This window comes from Apus apus, chromosome 19 (assembly GCF_020740795.1).
Source record: "Apus apus isolate bApuApu2 chromosome 19, bApuApu2.pri.cur, whole genome shotgun sequence".
Taxonomy (NCBI): domain Eukaryota; kingdom Metazoa; phylum Chordata; class Aves; order Apodiformes; family Apodidae; genus Apus; species Apus apus.
Genome location: NC_067300.1, coordinates 10,760,565 through 10,785,399, shown reverse-complemented (window position 1 = coordinate 10,785,399; position 24,835 = coordinate 10,760,565). Strand labels below are relative to the sequence as shown.

Below are 24,835 nucleotides of genomic sequence, written 5' to 3'. Positions count from 1 at the left end.
CCGCCCGCTGGCCCGGAAGCAGTGCGCGGCCGTGCCCGCCGCCTCAGCGCTGAGATGGCGGCGGTCTCCGTGCTGCGGGCGCCCGGCGGCGGCTTCAGCTTCGACAACTGCGCTCGGTGCGGGGCTGGGCGCGGGGCTGGGAGCGGTGCGGGGCGCGGGAGGGCGCGGGAGGGTGCGGGCGGCGGGGGCCGCGGCCGGGGGAGGCCCCGCCCGCCTCACTCCGGGCCCTGTGTTGCAGGAACGCGCTGCTGGAGGCCGAGCAGGTGCCGCAGGGGCAGCGGCTGCCCGCCGCCCGCAGGACCGGCACCACCATCGCCGGCGTCGTCTTCAAGGTGAGGCGGGCGCTGGGCCGGCGCTGGGCCGGGCGGAGGCCGGGCGGGAGGCCGGGCGGGAGGCCGGGCGGGAGGCCGGGCCCCGCCGAGCTGCGGGGAAGGGGCCGCCCTGGCTCCCGCGCTGGGGCCGCTCGGCCCGTGGCGGCTCCGGTGGCGGCTCCGGTGGCGGCTCCGGTGGCGGCTCCGGTGGCGGCTCCGGGCCGAGGCTCCCGCTGCTGAGTCACGGCGGGCGGCCCAGCCCGCACTGCCCCGCACTGCCCCGCGCCGGCGCTGTCGGTGCCACCAAAGGCCCCTCTGGAGATCGGGACCTCGGGAATAACTCTCTTTTCGTAGGATGGTGTGGTCCTTGGAGCAGACACAAGAGCAACTGAAGGGATGGTTGTTGCTGACAAGAACTGTTCAAAAATACACTTCATTTCCCCCAATATCTAGTAAGTATCAAACTTGTTTCTTGGTATTGGTTATAGTACTGAGACTTTCAGCCGTGTTCCTTGCTAACAGCAAATATTAAGCTCTACTTTAAAATGATAGTTTATCAGCAAGGCTTGGGGACTCCTGGTATTTAAACAGACTATCTTGTTTAACACTCTAAAATACTGACTCTGTGAGAACTTAATCTCAATTTTACAATTTAAAATGTCTACTTGTTGGATAAAGCAAAGAGTTACTTGTTTCCCCTGCCCTTTCCACCTTTTCCTGACTTGCTGATGATGTTTTCCAGCTGCTGTGGGGCTGGCACAGCTGCAGACACTGAGATGACAACTCAGCTCATTTCCTCCAACCTGGAGCTGCACTCCCTGTCCACCGGGCGCCTTCCCAGGGTTGTGACAGCCAATCGAATGCTGAAGCAAATGCTCTTCAGGTGACTGCAGGGGCTTCTTGTTTATTAACAGTGCTGTTAAACCCACCAGATGATATTTAGGTGATATGGTGGGATGTTAAGTAATATGTGAAAAAGGATCCTTCCTCAGCCTACGTAACCTTTGTAACAAGGCTTCAGGGGAGATTTGATAATTGGCGTTTTGCTTCATGGGACTTTGAACTGAGAGGGAGGAGGATCCAATCTCTGGTGTTTTAGATAATCCCTGCTATAGTTGTACTGTGTTACTGGTGGTTACACAGAAAAAATAGAAGGACAGTAGTTTATTAAACTGTTGATCTCACACCCATGAAAATCGTTGTGCATCTTTGTGGTGAAATGGCTGGACCAGTAAGAATCTTGTCACATGCAGTCTTAAGACCTGAGAATTTCATGTGACTTGGAATAGACTCACTACTTCAAAATGTGTTGTATTTTCAAAATACTAATACTGTTTAACCATTTGAAGCCAAGAGCTGTAAATGTAGAAGGCTGCTGGTGGTATAATGGGATAAAGGAGTAAAACGGTTGGAAGTTACGTTGCATTTATCCTCAGATTTCATATCACAGAGTCACTTAGGTTAGAAAAGATCTTCGAGATCATTGAGTCCAGCCATTAACCCTACTCTCCCAAGTCCAGCACTCAGCCATGTCCCAAGCACCACATCTAGACAACTTTTAAACACAACCAGGGATGGTGACTCAGCCACCTCCCTGGGCAGCCTGTTCCAATGTCTGACAACCCTTTCACTGGAAAAGTTCTTCCTAATGTCCAGTCTAAACCTCCCCTGGTGCAGCTTGAGGGCATTTCCTCCTATCACCAGTTACATGTGAGAAGAGACCAGCACCTACCTCTTTATAATGTCCTTTCAGGCAGTTGTAGAGTATGATGAGGTCTCTTCTCAGCCTCCTTTTCTTCAGGATAAACAGCCCTAGCTCCCTCAGCTGCTTCTGATAAGCCTTGTTCTCAAGGCCCTTCACCAGGTTCTTTGCCCCTCTCTGGACATGCTCCACAGGAAGATTGTTGGACTGACAAACAGGCTGTGGTGGCTGAACTTCCAGCCTACCTGCCCTGGGATTGAGGGCAGCTCTCCACACCTTCAGTTACTCCAGTACTGTTCAGTACTGGCTTTGCAGAGTAAAAAATGCTGTTGAAAGAGAAGGAGAGAATGAAATGAGTGTATGCAATTAAAGATTCCCATCAAGCTGTTGGAAAGTCTGCAGGAAGGTGAAGTAAAGCACTGACAAATGCCCCATGCAGCCAAGTGACTGAGGTAGGTGGCAGTAATGCAGGTCAGTCACTGGATGCTCTGTGACTGGGCAGGTCACCTTTGTTTAAGACAGCCACAAAACAATAAAGAAGTTAAAGCAACCAAGAGTATCTCATAGCATAAACAAAGGAATGTGTTTTCTTTGAAGTCTCTAAATAAAAATTTAATTGCAGATAGAGGAATTTCATTTGAGGCTTGAAAAACTAATCTGCATTTTCCCCCTGTTGGCACAAATGTGTTATCCAGCCTGCTTGCTTGTTCAGCTTGCAACTGAATTGTGCCATATTTTAGTAAATACCTTAATTTAAGCTCTTTCTCACATATAGTTGAAGTAGCCTTTCTGTTACAGAGATGAACCTGGTGTAATGGTGGAAAGATTCTCATAGATTGTGTTAAAAAGATCTACAGCTTTTCTGTAGGCTCAGACTCATACAAACGTTGTTCCCAGGTATCAAGGCTACATTGGAGCTTCCCTGGTTTTGGGGGGAGTGGATGTCACAGGACCTCACCTTTACAGCATCTATCCCCACGGGTCAACTGACAAACTGCCTTATGTCACCATGGGTAAGTGGGGCTCCCTCAGCAGGGAAAAGCAACTGCCTGCTGAAAATTGGGAGCATTTCAAATTATTATGCAAAATGTCTTTAATTCTATTGTTTGCTGGGCCTCAGATTTAAAAGATAAAGTTGTACCCATATTTGTAAGGCAGGTGCACTGACCTCTTTCTTCTCTTAACACTTAAAAGCATGAGATTTTACTGTTTTAAGCTGCCAAAAAGCTGGCACTGGGCAAGATGCTGTGTGCATTTCCCAGTGAAGCAACCCCTGGTTTACTTGCTACATACAATAATTGGTCTTTACTGTATGGAGCTTCTCAGTAAAGAAGTTAGTTTGCCTGTTTCTGGGTCCCACCATCAGGTCATTACATGGTAGTACCCCAGCTCTTCTGCCTGTGTTGTGTTTCTGTAGCAGGAGTCTTTGGGCTACAGGTCTGTGCAGTTTTGTGTGCACCCCATTCATGTTTGAATGAGGGAGAATACTGAAAGCTGAAACCTCAGATTTTTGCAGCTGATGCAGCTTTTATGCTGACTCTGTGAAAATATAACTTTAATTTTTAGTTAATCTTTTTCTGCTCGTGGTTGGCATATTTGGATAATAATCTTTTTCTGCTCGTGGTTGGCATATTTGGGTAAAACACTATATTCTTGGAATGGTTGAAAGTTTCTCTTTTTTGTCTGCATCTTTGCACTGCTGGAACTGCAGCTGTGAAAGGATCATCTGGTTAACAGTAAAGCAGGAACTGAGATCCGTGTGCAGAGACCCTGCAGAGGGGTTGTGGGACCAATAGATGGTGCCACCACCTTGAGAACTGCCAAATAAAATCCATGTAGCAGTCATGTGATGTCATTGTTTAGCCTTTGATATATAAAAAAATAAATATCTGACTCTTATAATTGCCTTATGCTCAGTATTGCAGTGAACTGGGGAACTTTGACTGTACTGAGAGCTGCTGCTGGGTGATGGCCTGAAGACAGGCACAGCAGTTGCCATTCTGGACATGGTTACTTTCATGCTTATGTTTGAAAAGCTTGAAAATGTGGCATTTCAGAAAATTCTGGCCACTCCTCTTTCCCTCCACAAAAGCACCAATAGTAACAGAATAAGTTTAAAGGAATAGGAAGTAGAATACCAACAGATTAAGTTAATTGTAGCTTAAACTTTTGGTTTGCTGTAGCAGATCTGTCTCTGGTCATTACATGTTCCTTTTGGCCATGTCAAACAAAGCCCTTCTCAGCACAGGTCTCCTTTACCCTTCTACACTGATAATTTCTCCAGTGACCAGGATGTATTTTAGTAAAAAGATTAGCTTATGCATATAAATAAAAGATAGAACTGAGCAGAAAAAGTATCAGAGGTCCAATCACAGATAGTAGTTGGAATTGTATTTCAGTCTTATTTAGACTAATTTATTGTTATTTTTTCCAAATGTTCTATGGGCAGTTGATTAAATCAGGGTATTTTTGGCCAGTTAATTTCTGGAGATTCAGTATTGAGTAGAAAAGGTGATTGAGGTGTTGGCTTTTTGTTTGTTTAAATGTGCTGGAGTGTGTTTTTATTGAGCTGGAGTGTGTTTGTGGGTAGGCAGAGCACTGTCCTCCCTTGCAAGGGAGGTTTAAAAGATCCTCAGTGCTTACTCAGGAGTGAAAACATCAAATTAAACAGGTTATGCTGACAAAGGACAAAATTGGATTTCAGCAAACGATGCAAGATTGTCTGATTGCTTGGCTTGTCTAGGAAGCTTCTGGCCAAGACCCATAATGAAATGCATGCATAAAATTAAAGCATTTGAAGTCTGTGGTTGAGCTTTCGGAAGCAGGGAGCGCGTTTCAGGCGTCTCCAGTGGCTCAAGCCAGTCCCCTGATGCTGCTGCTGCTTCAGATTAATAAATCAGCTCTTCATGCCTTGGCAGTGTCTTCCTGCAGAGCAAGCACTGCCACTGCTGAGACTTGGCCCCTCAGCCGGGAACCAGGGTGAAAAATGATCCCAGTCCATGGGGCTGTGGAGATCTCCGGGCTTTTACCTGGAATGAACAGCAAATTGAGTAACAATGAGTGTGTGTGAATAAATGCCCTGTCAGGGAGCCCTGACACTGATGGATTAGGAAGTGCTAAATGTTGCTCTCTCAAGGCTCTGAACATCCTCCGGTGTGGTAGGCTGAGGTAGCAAACAGGTCCTTGGGTGATGAGAATGGTCTGTGCTTAGCAAGAAGTTGTCTGCAGTGAATGTTCTGCTGTAAAGATCCAGTTCATCTGTTTCAGGAAAGCTGCTGCAGGTGTATAGTATGGTGGAGGTTATCAGCTGGATTTTTTTGCTATATATCAATAATTATCTTTCACTTTAAATCCATACTGAACTGGTACTGTTCAAGACCAGATGGGATTTTTAAAGCAAGTTTATTACAATTGAGTCCAGAATATTTTTAGTAACTTAGTTGTGAACATTTACGAAATGACCAATGGTTCTTTAAGAAAAACAGAAACCTCTTACAGGCTCATCACTTCCCTGGTTCATGCTGATTATCAGACTGAAAACTATTTGCCTCAGAACAGAGCTTTGCATCATCTCAATTTCTGTAGTTCTTTATGATTTGTTTGGCTGTCAGTTTTTTTGATGTATTTAGATGCTAGATTACTACTTCCTGAATACTAGTTTCTAAAGTGTAGCTTACTTAAAGTGTGTGCAAAAAAAAAATGATGGGGAATTGAAATGGCATTTTTAACCACTCACAGCCAGTTTGTGGTTTTTAAAAATATAGCTGAAAAGCTTTTTCTCTGAATGCTTTATCATTCAAGTACATGATGACTTTACCTAATTACGCTTTGTTTTAATTATCCTTATTGCTCATATACTGAGCAGTTGTAAACTCCCAAAATCTAATAAATACTTCTCCAAAGAAAATGTCCTGTTCCTGCACTGGCTGTATGTCAGTAAGATTTCAAAGTCAGGTTATCTAGGATAAATATGTGGTTTGGTATTACTTTGAATGTGAGCTCATTTAAAGGCACTATTTAATGACACAGCTTTCCTCAAGGTTTTAGTAACTTTGAGGTGGAACTGCTGCACCTTAGCAGTGTTGAACCCTAGCTGGGAGGGACTTAAGTCAGTTACTGCATGTGTGAGGTGGGGACACGTCTCCCTAGTTAATGGGTAGGTTTTGCAGTGTTTGGCTTTTATTTTTCTCCAGACATTGTTTGGAGCTTGTTTCTATGTAAAGGCAAAACATGCCTGCTAAAAATGGATTTCCAGGTGGCACTGAATACCTGGAGAGGAGAACTGCTCTTCCCCACATGCAGACAAGTCCTTCAGTATTGAAGATTTCTGTGCTTTTCTAGGCACTACAGTAAGAAAACCATCCTGGCAGTGTTTGCCAAGGCTCACAGGTTTCATTGCCAGCTCTCCTGTTACAGGGCAGAGAGTCGGCTGAACTACTTGGAACGTTGTGGGGTTGTTTGGATCCCATGTGGAATGTGACAAGTAGAGGGAAGTTGGTGTAATTGGATAGTGAGGTTCCCAGCTGTGCTCAGAGCCAGGGGTTTCCTGCATTTCTTCTTGGAGGCTCAAAGGGGCAGTTCCAGCAGGGCAGTCAGGGGGTGAGGGGTTCATCCACTTCTGTGCGGTGGGTGAATAATGCACATCACTGGTTTTGCAAAACAGTTGGTACTCCTGTTGTCAAACAGCAGATGATTTGTTTTGATGGAGAAGCTCAGGAGTGTACACCTACTTGTGTTTCTAAAAGCAGTGTGGTGCTAGAAAGAGCAAAGAACTTTCATTGTGCTACTTAAGATAACAAAAATCTGTTCTTCCAGACAATGTTTAGCCCTGCCTTTTTCCTTCTTCTTGGTAAGTCTGCTGAGTTCTTGCCCACAGGTTCTTTTGGGAGCTTCTTTTACAAAGGAACTGGAAGAATGAATCCAGTCTGAGCCATGAATGTGATTATTGCAGAATTTGTTATTGATAATTTTTATTTGTCAGCAGAAGTTTTAAAAAATTAAGATGACTTTTTTCTTAGATCAGTAGCTAATTTCTGTCAGATGCCACCTTTTATGCTTTAATTCTTGCACATTTTTTAGTCTTTATAGTCTTAATTTTTTCAAAGAACGCTTCTCCAAGGCTGAGATTGTGTTCTGGTTCTGAGGCTCCCCATTCTGCCCATGGTAGATCTTCATCTTTGTTTGAAACCAGAGCTCACATTTTTTCCCCCCTCATTAGAAATGTTCCTAATACTCTGTTTCTTTGTCATTCCACAAGAAGAATTACTTCATGGCTCAAGTCCTGTATTTGTTTTGGAACAAACCTTATTTTGACCTTGTTTGAAGGATCAGTAAAATTCCTTGTGATTTGTTCTGTGACATCAGCTGTTTGTTTCGGGAGTTCATTTCTGCTATTAGTTGCTTAAAAATCTTCTTTATTCCCAGTTTCAGCATTTAAAAAATGGAGTCATGTATTGCTCCAAGGTGTAAATGAATAGTCATTGCCTGTAATACAAGTACACACTTCAAGTGTCCTATTGCTTTTAGAGGTGATGTATTTGGTACTGTAAAGGTAATGATCCTCAACCACAGCAATATTCTGTAACAGGAGTATCTGTCACATTCATTGGGATTACCATGTTCCTTGATTTGTGTCTGTAAATCTGCTGCTTCTACCCTTTAAATTTGATCTATAATTGGACCTCCTTAAATGGTTCAGATAAGGTAGTCTGTATTTTCTCAACAGTGTCACTGTCAGCTTCTCCTCTTTCATTATACATTCAGCAGACTTGATAAAATCAGCAGGACACCTCATTTGAAACTGTTTAATCGCTGCCTTTTTCTTTCACTAAACCATTGAGGTGGTCAAGCGATGTACACAAATCATTTTAAATGGGAAATCTGGCTTTCCCTGTGACCCAGCTAAACAGATAGCAGTATGCAAAACAAGTTAAAAAGTAATAAATGCCAAAAAAATCTTCTAATTGGAGTAAAAAATTGCAGGTAACTTTATTCACTTCCCAAAAGTGGTGCTCTCTGAAATATGGCTCAGGCCACAGACAGACAAGATGTTTTCCTGAAGACTCTCTCTTTCTGAACAAAGCCAATTTCCAGCTTCCAGTAGCATCATACTGCTTTTTGTATAAATTTCTGGAAAGCACATTTCTAACCCCAGCAGCGGCAGTGCTTTGGGTGGAGATGCCTTCTGTTCTGTTACTGCACTTGCACTGCATCCTCCAAGAGAAGCAACATTAAACTCCTGTTTTCACATGTGTCATCTTGTCTATTCACCTGTTATTGTTCAGTGTAAATGGCACTAAGTAAATGCATAATAAACTGTTTAAAAATGGATATGGGAAACAGCCTGGTAGCAGCAGCCAGCTGCCCTGTCCTCACTGCTGCGTGCTCATCCCTGTGCCTCACGGTGACTCAGCTCCGCAGAGCAACCTCCTCATTCTGGGTGCTGAGCTGTGAAGTGATACACCCTCTAATGTGGCCAGGGACAAAAGTGGGGCAGTAGGGATTACAAGCCATGGCATTCAGTGGACTCTCTTTTTCTAACCTCATTGTCATATCTTAGTGTTAAAAATAGTATCAGAAAGAGGGCTATTGGAACAAGGACTGTGACAGGTCTGTGTACACCAGCTGTACATTTAGCATTAAATTAGGTGCTGGACTTAGGGCATTTGCTTTAGAGATTGTGCTAAGCTAAGGTAGACTTCAGTCTGGTTTCTGCTGCTGGTATTTGTTATATTTTTCTTTTTTAAAAAATACCCAACCTGTACATAATCCACTGCTTAACTGGGTGTCCTGACTTTGCTCCTGTAGGCTCTGGATCTTTAGCAGCCATGGCAGTATTTGAAGATAAATACAAGCAGGACATGGAGGTAAGAATTGAATTTTTTTTGTTTAAACCTCAGTGTTTCCCTCAGTAATCCTCATGTTCATAAGACCTTAATAGGCTTGAAGCTTTAAAAAAGTTAAATCTGCTCTAGTTTCCCTTTACTGCAAAGAGGTACATATTTATGGGTAAAATACACTTAAAGCAGTATAGCTTCTTGCAAATTTATATATGGAAAAACATGGATGATTTGTATGCTTTTAAAGCTTTCACCTACCTTCAACTACCTGTTTTTAGTTGACTTCAGGAATTCAACAACCCTTGCATAGTCAGTATTGCTGTTTGTCCCTCAGTAGTCAGTCTTCCTCTCTCAGCCTTGAAAAGAGAATGTGTGATGGTAAAATCAACAAACCATGGTCAAATAGAGTATGGAATCAGTTGGATTTCTGGTTCATCAGGTATGTTCAGGACTAGTAACTGCACTTCTAATATCTATTTAAAAGCTGATTATCAGAAGATTTATAAGGTTGCTGGCTGTTTGTGTTTTGCTGATGATCTTGGGAAAAAATTTAAAAATATTTGGTTCCTCATTCAGGAGAGCTAAAAGCTGGAGTGTGGTGATTGAGATCAGAACAAGCTATTCAATTACAGCAGTACCCAGTACAGTATTTTTGTATTATCTGTAGTATTTCCTTGCCCTTAGTTACACCATGTTCAGTGCCTGCTAAAACTCCAGTTATCCACAGACAATTGATGAAAATAAAACCAAAATCATTAAAGGGCTTTCTGTAACTGTGTGCTGTAAAATGCCTCAGTAATGTTAGGCTCTCTTTTAAACCACATTAATCTCTTCAGATTTTCTGTGAGTGCTTCTTCTTATTCCAACTGATTAATAATTTCACATGAAAAAAAAAAAAACCACTCAAGAAATTAATGCAAAATTGTAAATTGAACCCATTAAAAATTACTTGTAACACTAACAGTTGCAATAATTTCAGCTTAAAATGCAGATATAATGACTCTCAGAGTTATTCAGTATCAAAGAATAATGTGGAAAAGGAAAAAGTTGATTTACTTTAGAAAAGGTCCTCAGATGTTCCTCATCTTTGTCATGCAACTGCTGTGGGTCATTTCCTCCCTCCAGAGATGCTGGGTTTTCAGGTCATGGTCCCATAAGTCCACTCAGTTCCTCTCTGAAGTTGATCCATTAAACCTGAAGTTGGAAGTGATGCATCATACCCTGTTCCATCTCCTAAAGAAACGTGACACGTGGTATCAGTTGATTTTAAAAAGAACAACAAACCCCTTGTTTCAAGGCTTTCCATTAGTTACACTGTGTAAGGGTTAGTAACAGGCAGCTTTTCAGTTGCTCCTGAACTGCCTCCTCTCCTGTCAGTGTGTGTGAAATCGTTGCAGTGCAGAGGCAGGACAGTTCTGTATGGTCAGGGCTCCCGTCTGTGGTGTGTTGGGCAGGATGTGGAGATGCTGGGTTGTGCCCTCCAGCATGTTCACAAGTGCTGTCAGAAATACTGGAGTATTTGTGAGAGGCACTCACAGTTCTTCTCTAAGTAGCATCACACTGCATGACTGGTGCAAAGAACCACTAGACAGAGGTAGACTCTTTTTTTTCCCTTCCTCTCCCCTCATGCTGTTGTAAGAATGACAGTCTTTTTCCAGCCTCTTGTGTGACTGTGCACTTGGCATATGTGCTCTTCATGCTGAAAACATGGACCACAAATCCTTGGAATCAACAGCTACAGCATAATAGTTTGCTCTCAGACACAAATGTCAAAGAGCTGTGCTATGAAACTAAACATTTCATCTTATTCTCAGCTAGTTTTCAAGCTTGTGTTTTAAGTCATTCTTTGTGGAAGAGCAACCAAAAAAGGCACGAAAAATTGGTAAATCTCCAACTTTTCCTGTTTAGAAAGGTCATTCTAATTAAATTATCTTCATACACAACCATAAATGGCAGCAGATACTCACTGTCATAACAAGCATGTAGAAATGCAGCCTACCCGTTTGTTAAAATAGATATTTAGATCTTTGAGACTTGCATGCACCTTAACCCTTCCTTTGTTTTTACTAGATAATCTCTTAAAACAATTAACCGTATTAACTAAACCAGCAGAGTCTCAGGTGATAAAGCTCAGCTGTACTGTGAAACACTTCTTCATATTCTGTTATGGCTGCCAGCTTAAAATACTTACCTTTTAAGTCACATGTAGTTTTTTTCCAGTAAAGTAGCAAAATAATAAATGATATTTCTACTGAAATTTAAATGAAATCTGAAGAAAGCTATGTATATTTTACATAAAATTTGCTATGAAATGGCAATGACAATAAACTTAAAATTTGTGGAGATTAATTTAGTAAAATGGGTAGAGGATTAATATTTTTCTGTCAAGATCAATGCTGCTTCTCTTGCACTAATTGTCAGAATATCTTGCTAGGGCTACTGGAGGGTGGTGGTGTGCTGCAGGACCAGCACATCACAGGAAAATGATTCAAAGGCAAACTGTCCTGCACCCTCTGGTATCGACTTGCAAATTAGCATCTGGAATGTAATTAAACAAGCTTAATGAAAGTAGCAGCTGAATACTACTGGAAAAGACAATCGGCTTTTTCGCCTCTGATATATATTCTGTCCTATTGAAGCTGATCACCAAACACATCGTGTGAGCACAGTTAAAAAAAAATTAGCATTTATTTGAAGAATAGGAACTGTTTTTCATTCTGTTCCGCTTTTGGCATGCATGGGTGTCCCATGAGAGCCGTGCCACTGCAGAGAGTGCACAATATTTATAAATCCATGACAGGCAATAATAGCAACTTGAAAAATTCTTTTGCTAGAATTTCAAGTTGAGAGCTGCCAAAAGCTGAGAGGATCAAATCTGCAGTGGCAGCTGCTGTGCCCTACAGTTAGAATCGTAGACTTTGAAGATGCTCAACTTAAAAAAAAAAAAAAAAAAAAGACTGCAGGCTTAGCCAATTTTTGCAGGTTTCTAGAGCCCTGGCTCTCTGCCTTTTGAAGATGAGCTGCTGAAGCTTCTACCAGTGCCTGAGGCATGCTAACACCAGCAGGATGTGTTGTTTTTCCATAGACTTAGTGTGTCTTCAGATTTAAGCAGCACATGCTTTATCAGTGCCAGCTGTGATGGTCCCTTCCCTGGCTGCAGTGCAGGCAGATGATCTTTACCCAACATCCTTCAGAGAAGCTGTGAAGATAGATGGGTGACATGCAGGAGAGCCACTTCTGCAGTCTGATTTATGGAGCCATGTTTCATTATGAAGCAAGTGCTGGCCTCTAGAGGAACCATTATAGATTGCTGAAGATGTGAACACTTTCAGCCCTGAAGGCCTGTAGATGCTTCAAAAATGTAATGCCAAGCACCTAACTACTGTGGAACAATATTAATCTGTCATGTGGGCAGCTGTAGATCTACTTTGAAAAAACATAAGTGGAAGAGCAGCACATCTAATAGAGTGTTTTGAGCTTAGATCTTTCATTGCAGCCAATTTTTCTTTCAGTAGAGTAGCCACATGGTTTTTAAACCTTACAGTCAAATTGTGCAAATGTATTCATGCCTTCTGGTGTTAGATGGTAGTAAAGAAATACTCTTGAGTCAGTGGATGTGGAAACCATCATGGTCTGGGAAAAAAAAATGTCTACAATATTAAATGCTGGAATTCTGGATTTATCTGTGCTGTGGTTGTTGCATCCCTAAGGGAAATTGGGGGTGTATTATGTACTTTATTCTTGTATTTGACTCTCTTGTTTGAAAAGTAAAAGCTTTTTGTCTACAGAACAGTCACTTGATCTACAGTGAGGTGGTGTTGTAGCCTTCTGACAAGAGTTCCTGTTTAAGCAAGGAAACAGGCTGCTTGGAACTCCAGTTCTTTTCTGTATTTCATCAAAACAGCAAGGTTTAATAAAAAGAGGATCCAGAAGGAAGAGAATGGGTAGAGGCCACAAGAAAGCAGAACTGTTGCAGAGAAAGGGAAGCAAATCTTTGCGTAATGAGTTCAGAGGCACGGAATAGGTGATCTTTCGAGGTCCCTTCCAACCCCTATGATTCTATGAAAAAAATGGAAGGAGGTCATCTGCAGATACTTAATAACTCTTTCTGAAATAGATCACCCCAAAAAGGTGATACTATATTTACAGTCATTTATTATACCACTTTGTTTAGTGTGGCAGGAAATCAACTGATACTGAATGAAACAAAGACTCTGGAGAGGCAGGAACAGATTGAAACCAAGAGGGGGCTGTTCTGTGTTCCACTTAGAGTGTAGGCACTTTGCCTCCTGCAGCAGCATCTCCCTCTGCCATTGCCCTTCCCCCTGGCCAGGTTTGCTGGGATGGTCACTCTGCAGTGATCACTTCTGCCATCGTTGGCTCAGGGAGCAACCTCACTGCAGTGTGGCTGGCAGGTTTGGGTAACCCTCTGGATGGTGGTTGGAGGAGCTGGTTATAGTAACCTTTTCCAGTCAATAGTTGCAGCTATCAGAGTAGGTGTGGTCACTAAGAAATTATGGGAAAGAAGAGGATTGGAAGTTGCAAAACATGCAGACTCAGGCTCTTCTGGTCTACAGTTCTGTTCCTGTCTTTGCCAATTATTTTTGAGGTACTTTTGAGCAGTCCCATACCCCCAGAGTGAAGGAGCTGAGGGATAAAGAATGACTTCCTCCACACACCTGATGTGGGCTGAAGGTCTTGTCCAAGTGGAAAGAAGTCTAAGTTCAGCTTTCCCTGTGTACCTCTCATTTCAGTCAAAGATGCATCAGGCATAGAACAAAGTATTCCACAAACATGTCACTTTTTTCTATTTTTAAACAGCTGACATCCAGATCACTCAAATGTTTCTGTGCTCATATTTCCCACTGCCCCTCAATATAGTGGTATTTTTGTTTATCAGCTCCTGACAACAATACTGAGCTATATTTTGTCAGAAATCTATGATCTTTAACAATAGTTGTCTCATCAGTCTTATTTAGCCTGTGCTGGTGCGATTCAGGGCTTGGGAGCAGTGACAAACTGCATGTGACTTCTGTGTTCATTAGTGGTGCTGATCAAAATGCCCGTGTCCCCACCACGGGCTCAGGTGTGTCAGGCTGCAGGCTAATCCCACCAGCCAAGGCTCCGGGTTTAATGGCTCCGTGAGAAGGTGACCACTTGCTGGGAGGTTTGTCAGCTGAACCCTGCAGCAGACAATAGAGATCAAGCCAGACTATGGGAGCTAAGCTGCAGAGCCTGCCTGAGATACTTGAACCCCTGTTGGTGTCAAACACAGAGATTAAGTAAATGGAAGGGAAAAAAAAATCTGATTCTGCGAACAAAAATAAGCAGTTATTATTTATGTGCTCTGTGTGTCTGTTTATTTCATTACCCAGTGACCATCACTGAGTCTATCTGTGGCATTTCTCCACTGCCTGTTCCGGCAGAGCTTGTGGGCACACAGATTTTTGTGCCTTCCTTACATACCTGTATTGTTCTCTCCTTCAAAGACCCGAATTTCCATGGGTAAGTATCAGGTGTTGGAGCAATCAGACATCCAGAAAGTAAAAGCTTAGCATGCTGTTTCTTAGATTAGATTAAAATAATGTTATGGTAGCCTGGTTTCTGCTTGACGCATCACAGGGTTTGTACTGTTACTTCTTTCCCAGAATGTGCCCTGGATTGATCTCCTTTGCAGAACTAAGGTTGAACAGGAAATACGAACCTGATTTAAAATGTGTGAGCTCCATGTAGTCTGGAATGGGTAGGACTCCCAGAGCAGGATTTTGAGGGATGCTTTCTGAATATATTAAAACACCATTTCTGTGCAGAAATCAGGTGGGAAACTGCCAGCAGCATCAGCCTGACTTACCAGTGATCCCCAGTAGCACCTCCTGGTTTTCTGTTTACAGGTTATATTGAGGGAAATAAATTTTACCTTAGTTTAAACTGGGCCTTGGTGCATGACACAGAGCAACAATTTCTTCACCTTTACAAAAGCAGCACTTAAACTTTGTACATGATCATGTAGACGAGCTGGTGGGACACTGGGCTTGACATTGGGAGATTGTTTCCTCTTGCACAGGGTAGATGTAGGACAGGTAATTACTTTTGATGCATTTCTCAGGAGCAGGTGTTCCAGTTTAAATTGTTTCTGTTTGTCTTATCTCCCATCAGTGCAGAACACAGGCAAAACATACTGGAAAATATTCCACATGGCACAAAGCCCGAGTGCTGCTCCTGCGGCGAGGGCTGAGCAGGGGATGGGGGGGCCTCAGCCAGGCTGTTGGGGAGGCTCTCTCCCAGGAATAAGCTTCATGGAGCATTTTAGTACCAAAAGACTGCTTTTTCCAAATAAAATGTTGACCTTTATTCTCTTCCATCCTTTTTTCAGAGGTAAAGTAATAGTCAGATGAACAGAGATCTCCTCTATCCAAAGCCAGACATATTGTTGCTGGGTATTTATTTTTTTATATGTGGTAATAATACATAGTAATTTTGTCATCTTTTTTGTTTTACATTTCTGGCTACTTCCTGGGGCACTGGGTGCAGCCTGTGACTGCACAGCAGTGCAGCTCCATGGGAAACTGAGGGCCAGGGTAGGACTTGCAGAATTTGCAGCTCTGTTCCTGCTGAGCAAGTTCTTTTTGAGAATCAGTTCCCTAAACATCCCCATGAACTTCACCCAGACATACGTGATCGATTAAATGAATTTTCGTATCCATTTGTAGTTCAAAGTAGGGGAATAGTGTTAAAAGAAATCCCATAGTTGTGAGAGGAGCTTGTAATTTAATTCTGCATCATTGGAAATAGGTGTTGTACTCATCTGAAGGTAAGGAATGACATACAGAAGTGATGTTATTGAACAGTAGTTCTATCTCATATAGTTTCTTGCTTTGGCAGGTAATTTGGCATAAAATGTTAATGTAAATCCAGGTTAGTGGAGAGGACATTATTTTACTAAAAAAGATAAACTGCTGATTAATTCAGTATAGAACTCAATTACAAATTGGAAGTGTCTCTGCGGGACACCAGGACCCTAAAGACAGCAGATGTTGAATTGGTACTCCAGCATATTTCACACTGGTATGAAATATTAACATGGTTTATTATACTTGTGTGGTGCACATTATCAGAAAGGGGGAGGTGGGGAGGAGTCTGGGCTTGCAGGCATCTTCCATTGGAACATGAAGTAAGCTGGAATTACTGAGGATAATAATTGGGGACTAAGGTGTATTTTATTTGAAAAGTTCTTAGTCGAAAACAGTTAGAAAAATGTTTACTAACGTATTATTCACAACAAAACTGACATAAATTGCAGTACAGAATTACCTGAGCCACGATTCTGGGATCTGTTAAAGAATGGATGTAGGAACATTTGTGTAAAACCTCAAATTGCTGTTTTAGGAAGACTGCTAGGTCAGTGCTATGCTTGATTTCTTTGTGCACAATCTCCACGTGCCATGTTTGTGCTGAAGAAAACAATTTTTCTGTATTTTCTGTGTAAAACAAGCAGCACATCATCATCCAGGGATTTAAGCAAGTTGGGTTTCTGTCTTCTAATGAAGTGCCTTGCTGGTGGCACAGACAGGCTCTGTGGGCTTGGCATTCCAGAGAGTGCCCAGAAGGGAGCAGTGGCACAGGGAAATGCAGGAATGTGTGTGACTGAAACTGCCCTGTGCTCTTTTCTTTTAAGAGAAGAGAACTTCTGTAGGTTAGAATGTAGACACCTGTATGGAAGTCACCATTCCATGGTCTTTGAATAGGATGTATTCTGGAGAGAAAATTGTAATCATGTTTAATAGTCCCTGAGTCCTTGACACGATGTCATGCAAATACTGAGTCACTCACTTGCCTTCCTGCAAGGGAATGAAAGTCATGTTTTAGAATTTGGAGCTTTAATTCTTTCTACTTGCAGCTTCTATCTTGTAAATGTTTCTTTGTGCTGTGGTCACTTGGCATGTTGGTTTAATCCTGATTTCAACCTCCTCTTAGAAGACAAACACCAAACACTGCTTCTCAGTTGTGGACTCTCTCTGGATTAGGCAGATTTTAGCATTGCTTCCAGTTTCATACTGATCTCCAGCTTCTCCCAGGGCCAGATGTACACATCCTCTCATGCTGTAGTTGCTAATTACTCTTCTAGAGTCTAATTATGCTTCTGTAGGTGCTCATGTCCTTCAAGAATAATCACTTTTCTAGCCCAAACAGTCCTTTACAAATTAATTTTTTTATTATCATTGTCCTTTCTGAACATTTTGATTTTTATTTTTCCTCCCCATCTCTTCCCATGTGAGTCTTGTGGATTCTCACTTGAAGTAGGATTGACTTTTTACATTACATAATTTGAACAAATTTCATTCTGTTATAAAAGACACTTGTGATAAGTATTTAATTCATTTTGCCTTTATAAAATTGTTACACTGTCATTCATTCTGTACTTATATTGTGTACTGTATTTCAAATTCTTGATAAGATTTATTACTGAGCTGCATTACATACGTATCACATGTCTAACAGGTACCAGTGACCTGCAGAAGGCATTAATTTCACTGTGGTAGAGTAAAAAAAAGTAAATAATCCTTTCTACAGGTTTTCAATCTGGAAAAGACATCTTCTGTTGAACTGCCTGCAGAATTCCCAAACATTGAGGAAATAATATTCACAAGGCTTGCTCCAGCTGCTCTTCACTGCTGGAGAAATATGGATAAACTTATTTAAAAGCTATTAGTAAAGATAGTATTGATCTGATGTAGAAATATCCATATCTTCTGTAGGAAACTCTCTTTTTTATTTCAGTAGCATTTGAAATCTGGAAATTGCTTAAGTGAGAAGAGAACCTTGATTCAAGTCATATACAAGAATAATGTGTAAAAGTTCTTATTGGTGCTGTTTGGGACTTGCACCATCGCAGCCGTAGAGAGGTAATCCATCAGTTCTTGAGTGTCTACAAAATGCAACTCTCCAGATAGCAGGTTTAAAGTAAAGATTTAATACAGGCTCTATCTACTGTGATGTTGCAGTGACAGTTTAAAACTCATTCTCTAAATCTCAGCAGACTTTATAGCTAGCTGTGGGCCCATATCGAGCTTAATGGCATTACAACACATAAATCATCTTTTAAAGATGCTACCAGTAGCTCCAATATTAAATGCAGACAATTGTCTGTGTTATAAATAATTTATCAAACACTATTTCAGATTAGCTTTCCATGCTGAGTTATTTATTTTAGCCTTTACTGTATTATTCCTAAGACACAATTTGAAAGGCCCATTACTGGTCACTTTAATGAAGGTGGGTCTGGTTCCCCCCGCGGGCGCCGCGGTCCATCTGTGGTGACCATTACAAGCTGAGCTGCACCTCTTGGTGCCTTTTACAAGTGCTGCCCATTTGTCATGCAGTGGTAAATGGAGTTGCACATTGGAGTCCTGGGACACATTGTGGGATGCAGTGATGGAGACAAACAGATAGCTCCATAAAGTGCTGCTTGTCACAACTGTCTGGAATTACAGTACATCACTCTGCCTGTAATCTCATTTAAGCAGCAGTGTGGACCCGAGAGGATGATATTCCCAGTTAGCTTGGTCTTTGCAACCATAAAGTAGGAAGTGCTCCTTTTATGTACTCTGAACTTTTAGGGTTTTTTAAGATTAATTATTACAGTGACTCATTCCTGCCCCTGTGTCAGCACTTTTCATGCTAACCCCTGTTTTCTGACTGTAAAAATAGCAGTCCATGCCAAACTCTGTCTGCAGGATCTCTATCAGGCATGTTGTGGGCTTTTTTTTCCTTGTGGATATTCTGGTCATCTTTCCAAATTATGAAGAGGCAGAGAAGTGGACAGCACTGAAGCAGGGTTTTCTAAAATTAATACTATTCTAGGTTGTTGAACTAGGCTGCACTGTATCAGATGGAAGAGCTGAGATTAAAGTTCAGACTTTCTCGGTGTAGTGGATGCCTCAGTGCAGTTACAGCTGAGCTTTACTGACTGTACCTGATATTTTCAGAACTATTTTGATAGCAGCTGGTTGGCAGAATACTTATAAAATAGTTAAAAAAATAAAATTTGAACTAGTGAGGTGACTGCAAGATGTACATTGCTTAAAACCCCAAAAATCTGCTTTCAGTTTCATAAGGTGTGGTGGTTTTCTTATAGTAACAGCTCACATCAGAGCTTAACATTATTCTGGTCTTGCTACCACTTAATTTTTAAAACATATCTATGCATTTTGTTTTATTTTAGTATATTTACTAAATATAATTTTTTAAATATTGATATACTATATATATTTTTTACTATGAAAATTGAGTATATTTACTCTCACTATAGTACTAAAATACCCTTAGCCTGTGACACATGAGTGAAAGTAGTCTTGTATCAGTTGAGTGAGGAAATACTTGCTTATCAGCTTCTTTACCACAAACACTGAGGAAATGTACAGGAATTATTCATACAAAATGGTTATTTTTTCTAGTCACCTCGATAGAAAGCAAAAATTATTTTTTTTTAAGGGTAATACTAATAAAAGTGGGAGTGACATAACAATTGATGCTCTTAGTATAGTTGATTGAAAGAAGTGTCCCCCTCCTGGCCAACACCTTAATGAAGCTGTTAGAACAGGAATGCTGTTATTAACCAGCTCTTTTCTGTCGGGCCAAGGCAGAATCTGAAGCACACCCTGGGTGCACATGTGCCTGAGCTAATTTTGGGCTCCTTCTCAGCTGCACTTGGGTGCTGGGGCCTGAGCAGCTGCTGCCTGGGCCACACAGCCTGGCTAGCAGGGGGCAGGACATGGGCAGGGATACGCAGGCCTTTAAAATGAAGCTAATTTCAAAGAGTTGCATTTATCAAATCAGCTTTGCATGTTGGCTCTTCCGTTGGTGGTGTCTATGGCAGATTATCCAGAGGTGTGAAACACCAGCAAAGCAGGGCAGAGAGGATGGCAAACTGAGTGTGCAGCCTGAGCCTGCTGGGGGACCAGGTGCTGCCACCCATGACTGGAGGGTAAAACAGCCCCAGTTCCTGGGCTCAGGCAGGTCTTCCAGTCTCACTGTTTTGTGGCTGGACCAGGCACACTCTAGTCACAGTTTTCAAGTAAGTTCCTTATACCCTTTTGAGACAAATGAAGGGACTCGATGTGCTCTGGTGTGTGCTCAAGAGGTTGCTGAAAAGACAGAGCATGTATGGCTGTGTATGAGGGGGTGGGTGTGTGACATCAAGAAAATTGTGTTGCACAACTAAGGATTTATAGGCTGTATCAGCTTAGTTCCTGTAGTACTGGATCTGAGCTGGGAGTTTTCAATAAGCTGCCCTAGAAATACAAACCAGCCCTGGCTGGGAGCTGTAGAGGGAGCCAGTGCAGCTGCCATCACCTCCTCTGGAGTGGAGGGAGCAGGCACCTCAAAACTTGTATTTCTGACACCTTCACATCAATACCAGTCATTAAGCTTACTGGGGGTAGGTGTAATTACAGATCTGGTGTAATATTTTAATGGAGAGGTTGATGAATTGGGGATGTTTCCCTATAACAGACTAATCTGAACATTACCTGTATCTGCCAGGCACACACTAGTTCTCTCTCTCTCAGGCTGTTCAGGCAGCTTCTGAACATGTCTCAGCTAAATGCAGCACGTGGGTTTCAGCAGGTGGGATTTCCTGCTTTTAAAACAAAGCACAGATATGAAACCTGTAAGAAAGCAAATGTTAGATCTTGTGCAGGGTCAGTGCCTGGTTTCAGAAGCCCTAAAAAGAGTGAGCTTTAGCTCCTGTTCTCGTTTTCTATTCTAGTTTTGCTGCAAATAGGATCCTACAATTTGTACCAAGTAATTTAGAAAGGCACATGCTTTTGAAATACCTAAATACAGTATGCATTAAATGAACTATACTAAAGACCCACTTTGCTTTATCTATGAGTCCAATTTTGCAAACCAAGCTATGTTACAAAAATCATAGCAATAATTTCAGTACTACAGAGGATGATTAAATGGTCCCTACCTAGGGAAGCCATGTAACTAAACTGGTGTGACTCTTTAATTTGCATTCAGCTGTTACACAGAGGGCACTACAGGGAGCTTGTAATGTACACATGCACAAAAGCCTGGAAGATAAAAAGAATAAAATGTATCCATTCAGTAAGACAGAAATCCTAATTTTGCTTCCTTGGCCACCTTCACTAAGTCTGCCCTGTCCTGGGGGGTGGCAGGCCGTGAGCAGGGCAGGTTCTCCCAGCAGGCAGCCCCAGTGCTCAGCAGCCTGTTAGTGCTCTGCAGCAATGAGCAGGGTGCTGCCATCCCCTCTAGAGCTTGGGGAGCTCACAGCTTCCACTGCCACGTGGACAAATGTGTCTGTGAAATGCCAGCAGTTGTGCAGTGACAGCTTTTCCAACTCTTCCAGGAAGAAGAAGCCAAACAGCTTGTGAGAGATGCCATTGCAGCTGGCATATACAATGATCTGGGCTCGGGCAGCAACATCGACATCTGTGTTATCAGCAAGAACAAGTTGGATTTTCTCCGTCCTTACGACGTGGCCAACAGAAAGGGGGACAGGTGAGTGTGCCTGAAGCTCTGCATTATCCACACTCTTCCCAGCAATTCCTATTTTTCTAAATACTAAATTTTGTCAGAGTAGTCTCTAGCTCTGTGTATTGAATTTCAGCTAAACAAGAGAACAAAGTTATTGGCTGTGCCTGCAGCACAGCAGAGCCTGCTGATGGCACAGCTGGTGAAGGAAACTACCTCCCTGCCTCCCTCACCACACCAGGAGGCTGCTCTGCAGTTAACAGGCAGCCACAGGATTTTTTTTTTTAGTTGGACTAAATTTGAGTCCCATTTCATGTATAAACAAACTAAGAAATGCCTGTGAGCATTCCTGCCTTCCTAATCAAACAATCCTCTTAGCCACTGCCACTCTGCAGAAACTTGTGCACTTTGTTTCCCCCTCATAGCTCCTTCATTTGGCAAGTCCCACCAAAAAGACAGATTTCTGTACAGTGTCGTCCCCCCCCCCATTTTACAGTTCTCAGTGTTCATTTCCTTAAAGCACAGGGAAAGGCTGCACAGCTTGTGGAACTGCTGTAAATCCTTCACGAAATGACATCATTCTGCCTTTTGTTTCCATAAGAGGGCAGTTCTGAACCTCTTCCATTTTCTGTTGTAACCACTCAAATGTGGAGCTCTTTGGGAACAGGGTCACACTGAAGCTGGGGGTGGGGCTGTCACACTGATGATGTGTTGGATACAGAGGTGATGAAATTCTAAAGTTGAGCAAAACTGGGGCATTGGAGGAGCTGCCAAATGGTACTTCTGAGCACTCGAGGATGTTGCTCAGTGAACTCTCCCTTGCCTAATCTGGGCAGCTCAGGGATGTTGCAACCTGTAGATCTATGTTAGGTGTAACATACTGGACAGCTTTTCAATCCAGTGCCAAAATTGTGTAGTTGGGAGAAATTGCCTTTTCCCTGTTTTCTAAGGCAGACACCATGGCCACAGGCCCAAAGAACCACCCTGCTCCAGCCCAGGGGCTGCTGGAATTGTTCTTGTACAGCACCCTCAGCCTGACCCACCCTTCTGAGCAGATGCTCCTAGAGGTGGTCACGAGATTTTTCGATTCTACTGTGCTAACGGCTGAAATGGGTGACCACTGAGGTTTCAGAAGCATGGCTTGACTGTCTTGGTATTAAATGTTAGCTAATTTTAGCACAGAAACCCAAAGCTGATCACTGATAACATTATTCTAGAGTTGCAAAAAATAAACAAATGGTTTCTTCCTTGAGTGAGGGGACACAGCACTGTCCTGCACTGGAGTGAGATCCCACAAATTTCTTACAAATACCTTTTCCAGCTACTTAGTAATTTAGTTTTTTAAAGACATCATGTTTCCTAGAAACACTGGTTTATCTTGACACTGTATCTTGTTATTGCAATCAGTTTAGATTTTGCAGTAAACACAGCTCCTTTACTTACTTTTACTTTGGACTTTTAGAGGAAGATTCCAGAGAAAGCTGATTAGTTCTGAAATGTTAAGTGAGTATTTTCCATGCAGGACTGTCTTCCAGTTTCATTGGCACCTATTTCTTTAACAGGTATGGTAGATACAAGTGTGAAAAAGGAACCACTGCTGTTCTCACAGAAAATGTAGCACTCCTGGAAATTGAGGTGGTGGATGAGACTGTACAAACTATGGACACTTCCTGAACCATCATGTGCAGCCCTTGGTGCCACTGGAGACCAGCACCAGCCATGATTAGGAACCTCCCAGCATCAGGGAAACCTGCAGCCAAGACAGAATAAAGAGGGTTCTGACCATTCTCCTAATTGGTGTTCTGATGTGGTGCTGATTTCTTCTGCTCCTTTTCCCTTCTTACACTGCTGAAAATGTGAGGGCCCCACAGAACACACCTGTACCATCTCACATGCTCTGTCAGGGGTTGGATGTTCCCCCAGATGCTGCACTGAAGACCCAGGTTCTGCAGCCATCCCAGCCTCACTGTCCTGGGGGGCAGGAGCACCCCCCCCTCACAGCTCAACTCAGCTGCTTGGCTACTTCACTCTAGGAACAAAACAGCAAGGGTAAAACTACTCTAGGTCCAGCTTGATGGGTTTTAACTGAACAGTGTTTTCTTGATGGATACACACAAGATCAAGAAAGGGTATGAAAATAATGAGCACTGGTGGTTCTGAACTTCTGACCTTGACCTACAGCAGACTTAGTGCAGGGAAATAATACTGTTATCATGACATGTTAATATTTATTCCTCCCTGGTAACTAGAGACAGGATACAGGGCAGATCCAGCCTCTACCCTGGTACACACATTTCATTTCTAAATTATCAGACTACAGAGCATCATTCAAAGTCTAATTTTCTTGTTACTTGCCTGAATTATGAGCTTCCACTTGGACCTTTTTTGTCCTAAAAGCCAAAGCTTGTACTGTTTGAGATAAACTGATTCCAAACCATTTCATACAGTGCCACATAATCCTCAATAAAAAAAAAGAAACCCAGGAAAAGCTAGCTGAAAATTCCACCTGCAGAATTACTGTCTCATGTCATCAGAAGGGAAGGTGTCTCATCATCCAGCAGCTCCAAAGGTTAATTGGTACCAACCAGTCCCTCATTTAGCATCCTGCAACAGACATCCACAGAAACTTGCTTTGGATGTGCCATGATGGAGACTCTCATGCAGTTTTCCACTGGGACAACTGATGCTGTTTCCCGAGTGTGTCCATTTTCTGACTGCTGAAAGGAACAGTTTCACACATGTTCAGGCCTGGCTTCAAGGTGGAATGCTTTGGTTTTTTTGTTGTTTTACTCTTTCCTTAATACAGGCCTTTTTTTTTTTTTAAACAAAAGTGTTTATTTGGTAAATAATTTTTTATTTATCTAAAAACGCACAATTGCAAAAAAATTACCTTTTGAAATACATTTACTTATAAGCACTAATAAATTTTATGTAGCAAGAAAGTGACCAGACTTCTCAGGGTACTCAAATCCGAGCTGAGCTTCCCCAGAAGCCAAGGATCCTTTTCCGTGTTACACCAAGAGGGGCAGCAAAACCATCCCCTGCACCTGGAGCTGCCACCAGGGTTAAAGGAAAGCTGCAGTGTCCAGGTGACAGCCCTTGCTCCTCAGTCTGAGGGCTGCCAAAGGAGCTGGGCACGGATTAAACCAGTTTGCACGGGAATGTTGGGAGCAATTTGGTGCCTCCGCTACATTCTCCTGCTGATTTGAATTTCCTGATCTCCCCTGAGAGCAGCAGGCTCAACTTTCTGCTGAGAAGACTCACTGAAATGGCACCTTGCATTAATGATACCAACATTATTCACAGCAATTAATGGCTTGTCTTTGCTACCCTATATAAATACCTAGAAACTTGAGGGCAAGTGGCTGAAGATGGCACTGCAGTTTTCCTTTAAGCAGAGCTAATTAGGTTAAAAGAAGTCCACTAAAAGCATATATATGTATGTAACCCTCATCGTATTTCCCCAAAATTAAGGCTTGTGTTCT

At 42.4% G+C, this 24,835-nt stretch overlaps 1 protein-coding gene across 1 annotated transcript; it reads left to right on the top strand.

The window, feature by feature from the left end:
- Positions 1-23,144, top strand: PSMB7 (proteasome 20S subunit beta 7). The gene is made up of 8 exons (XM_051637032.1): positions 1-116; positions 239-332; positions 666-763; positions 1,054-1,194; positions 2,911-3,026; positions 8,821-8,879; positions 21,226-21,377; positions 22,913-23,144. Exons 1-8 carry the CDS (start codon positions 55-57, stop codon positions 23,022-23,024), a joined length of 834 nt encoding a protein of 277 aa, XP_051492992.1. The 5' UTR covers positions 1-54; the 3' UTR covers positions 23,025-23,144.
- The last annotated feature ends 1,691 nt before the right edge of the window (positions 23,145-24,835 follow it).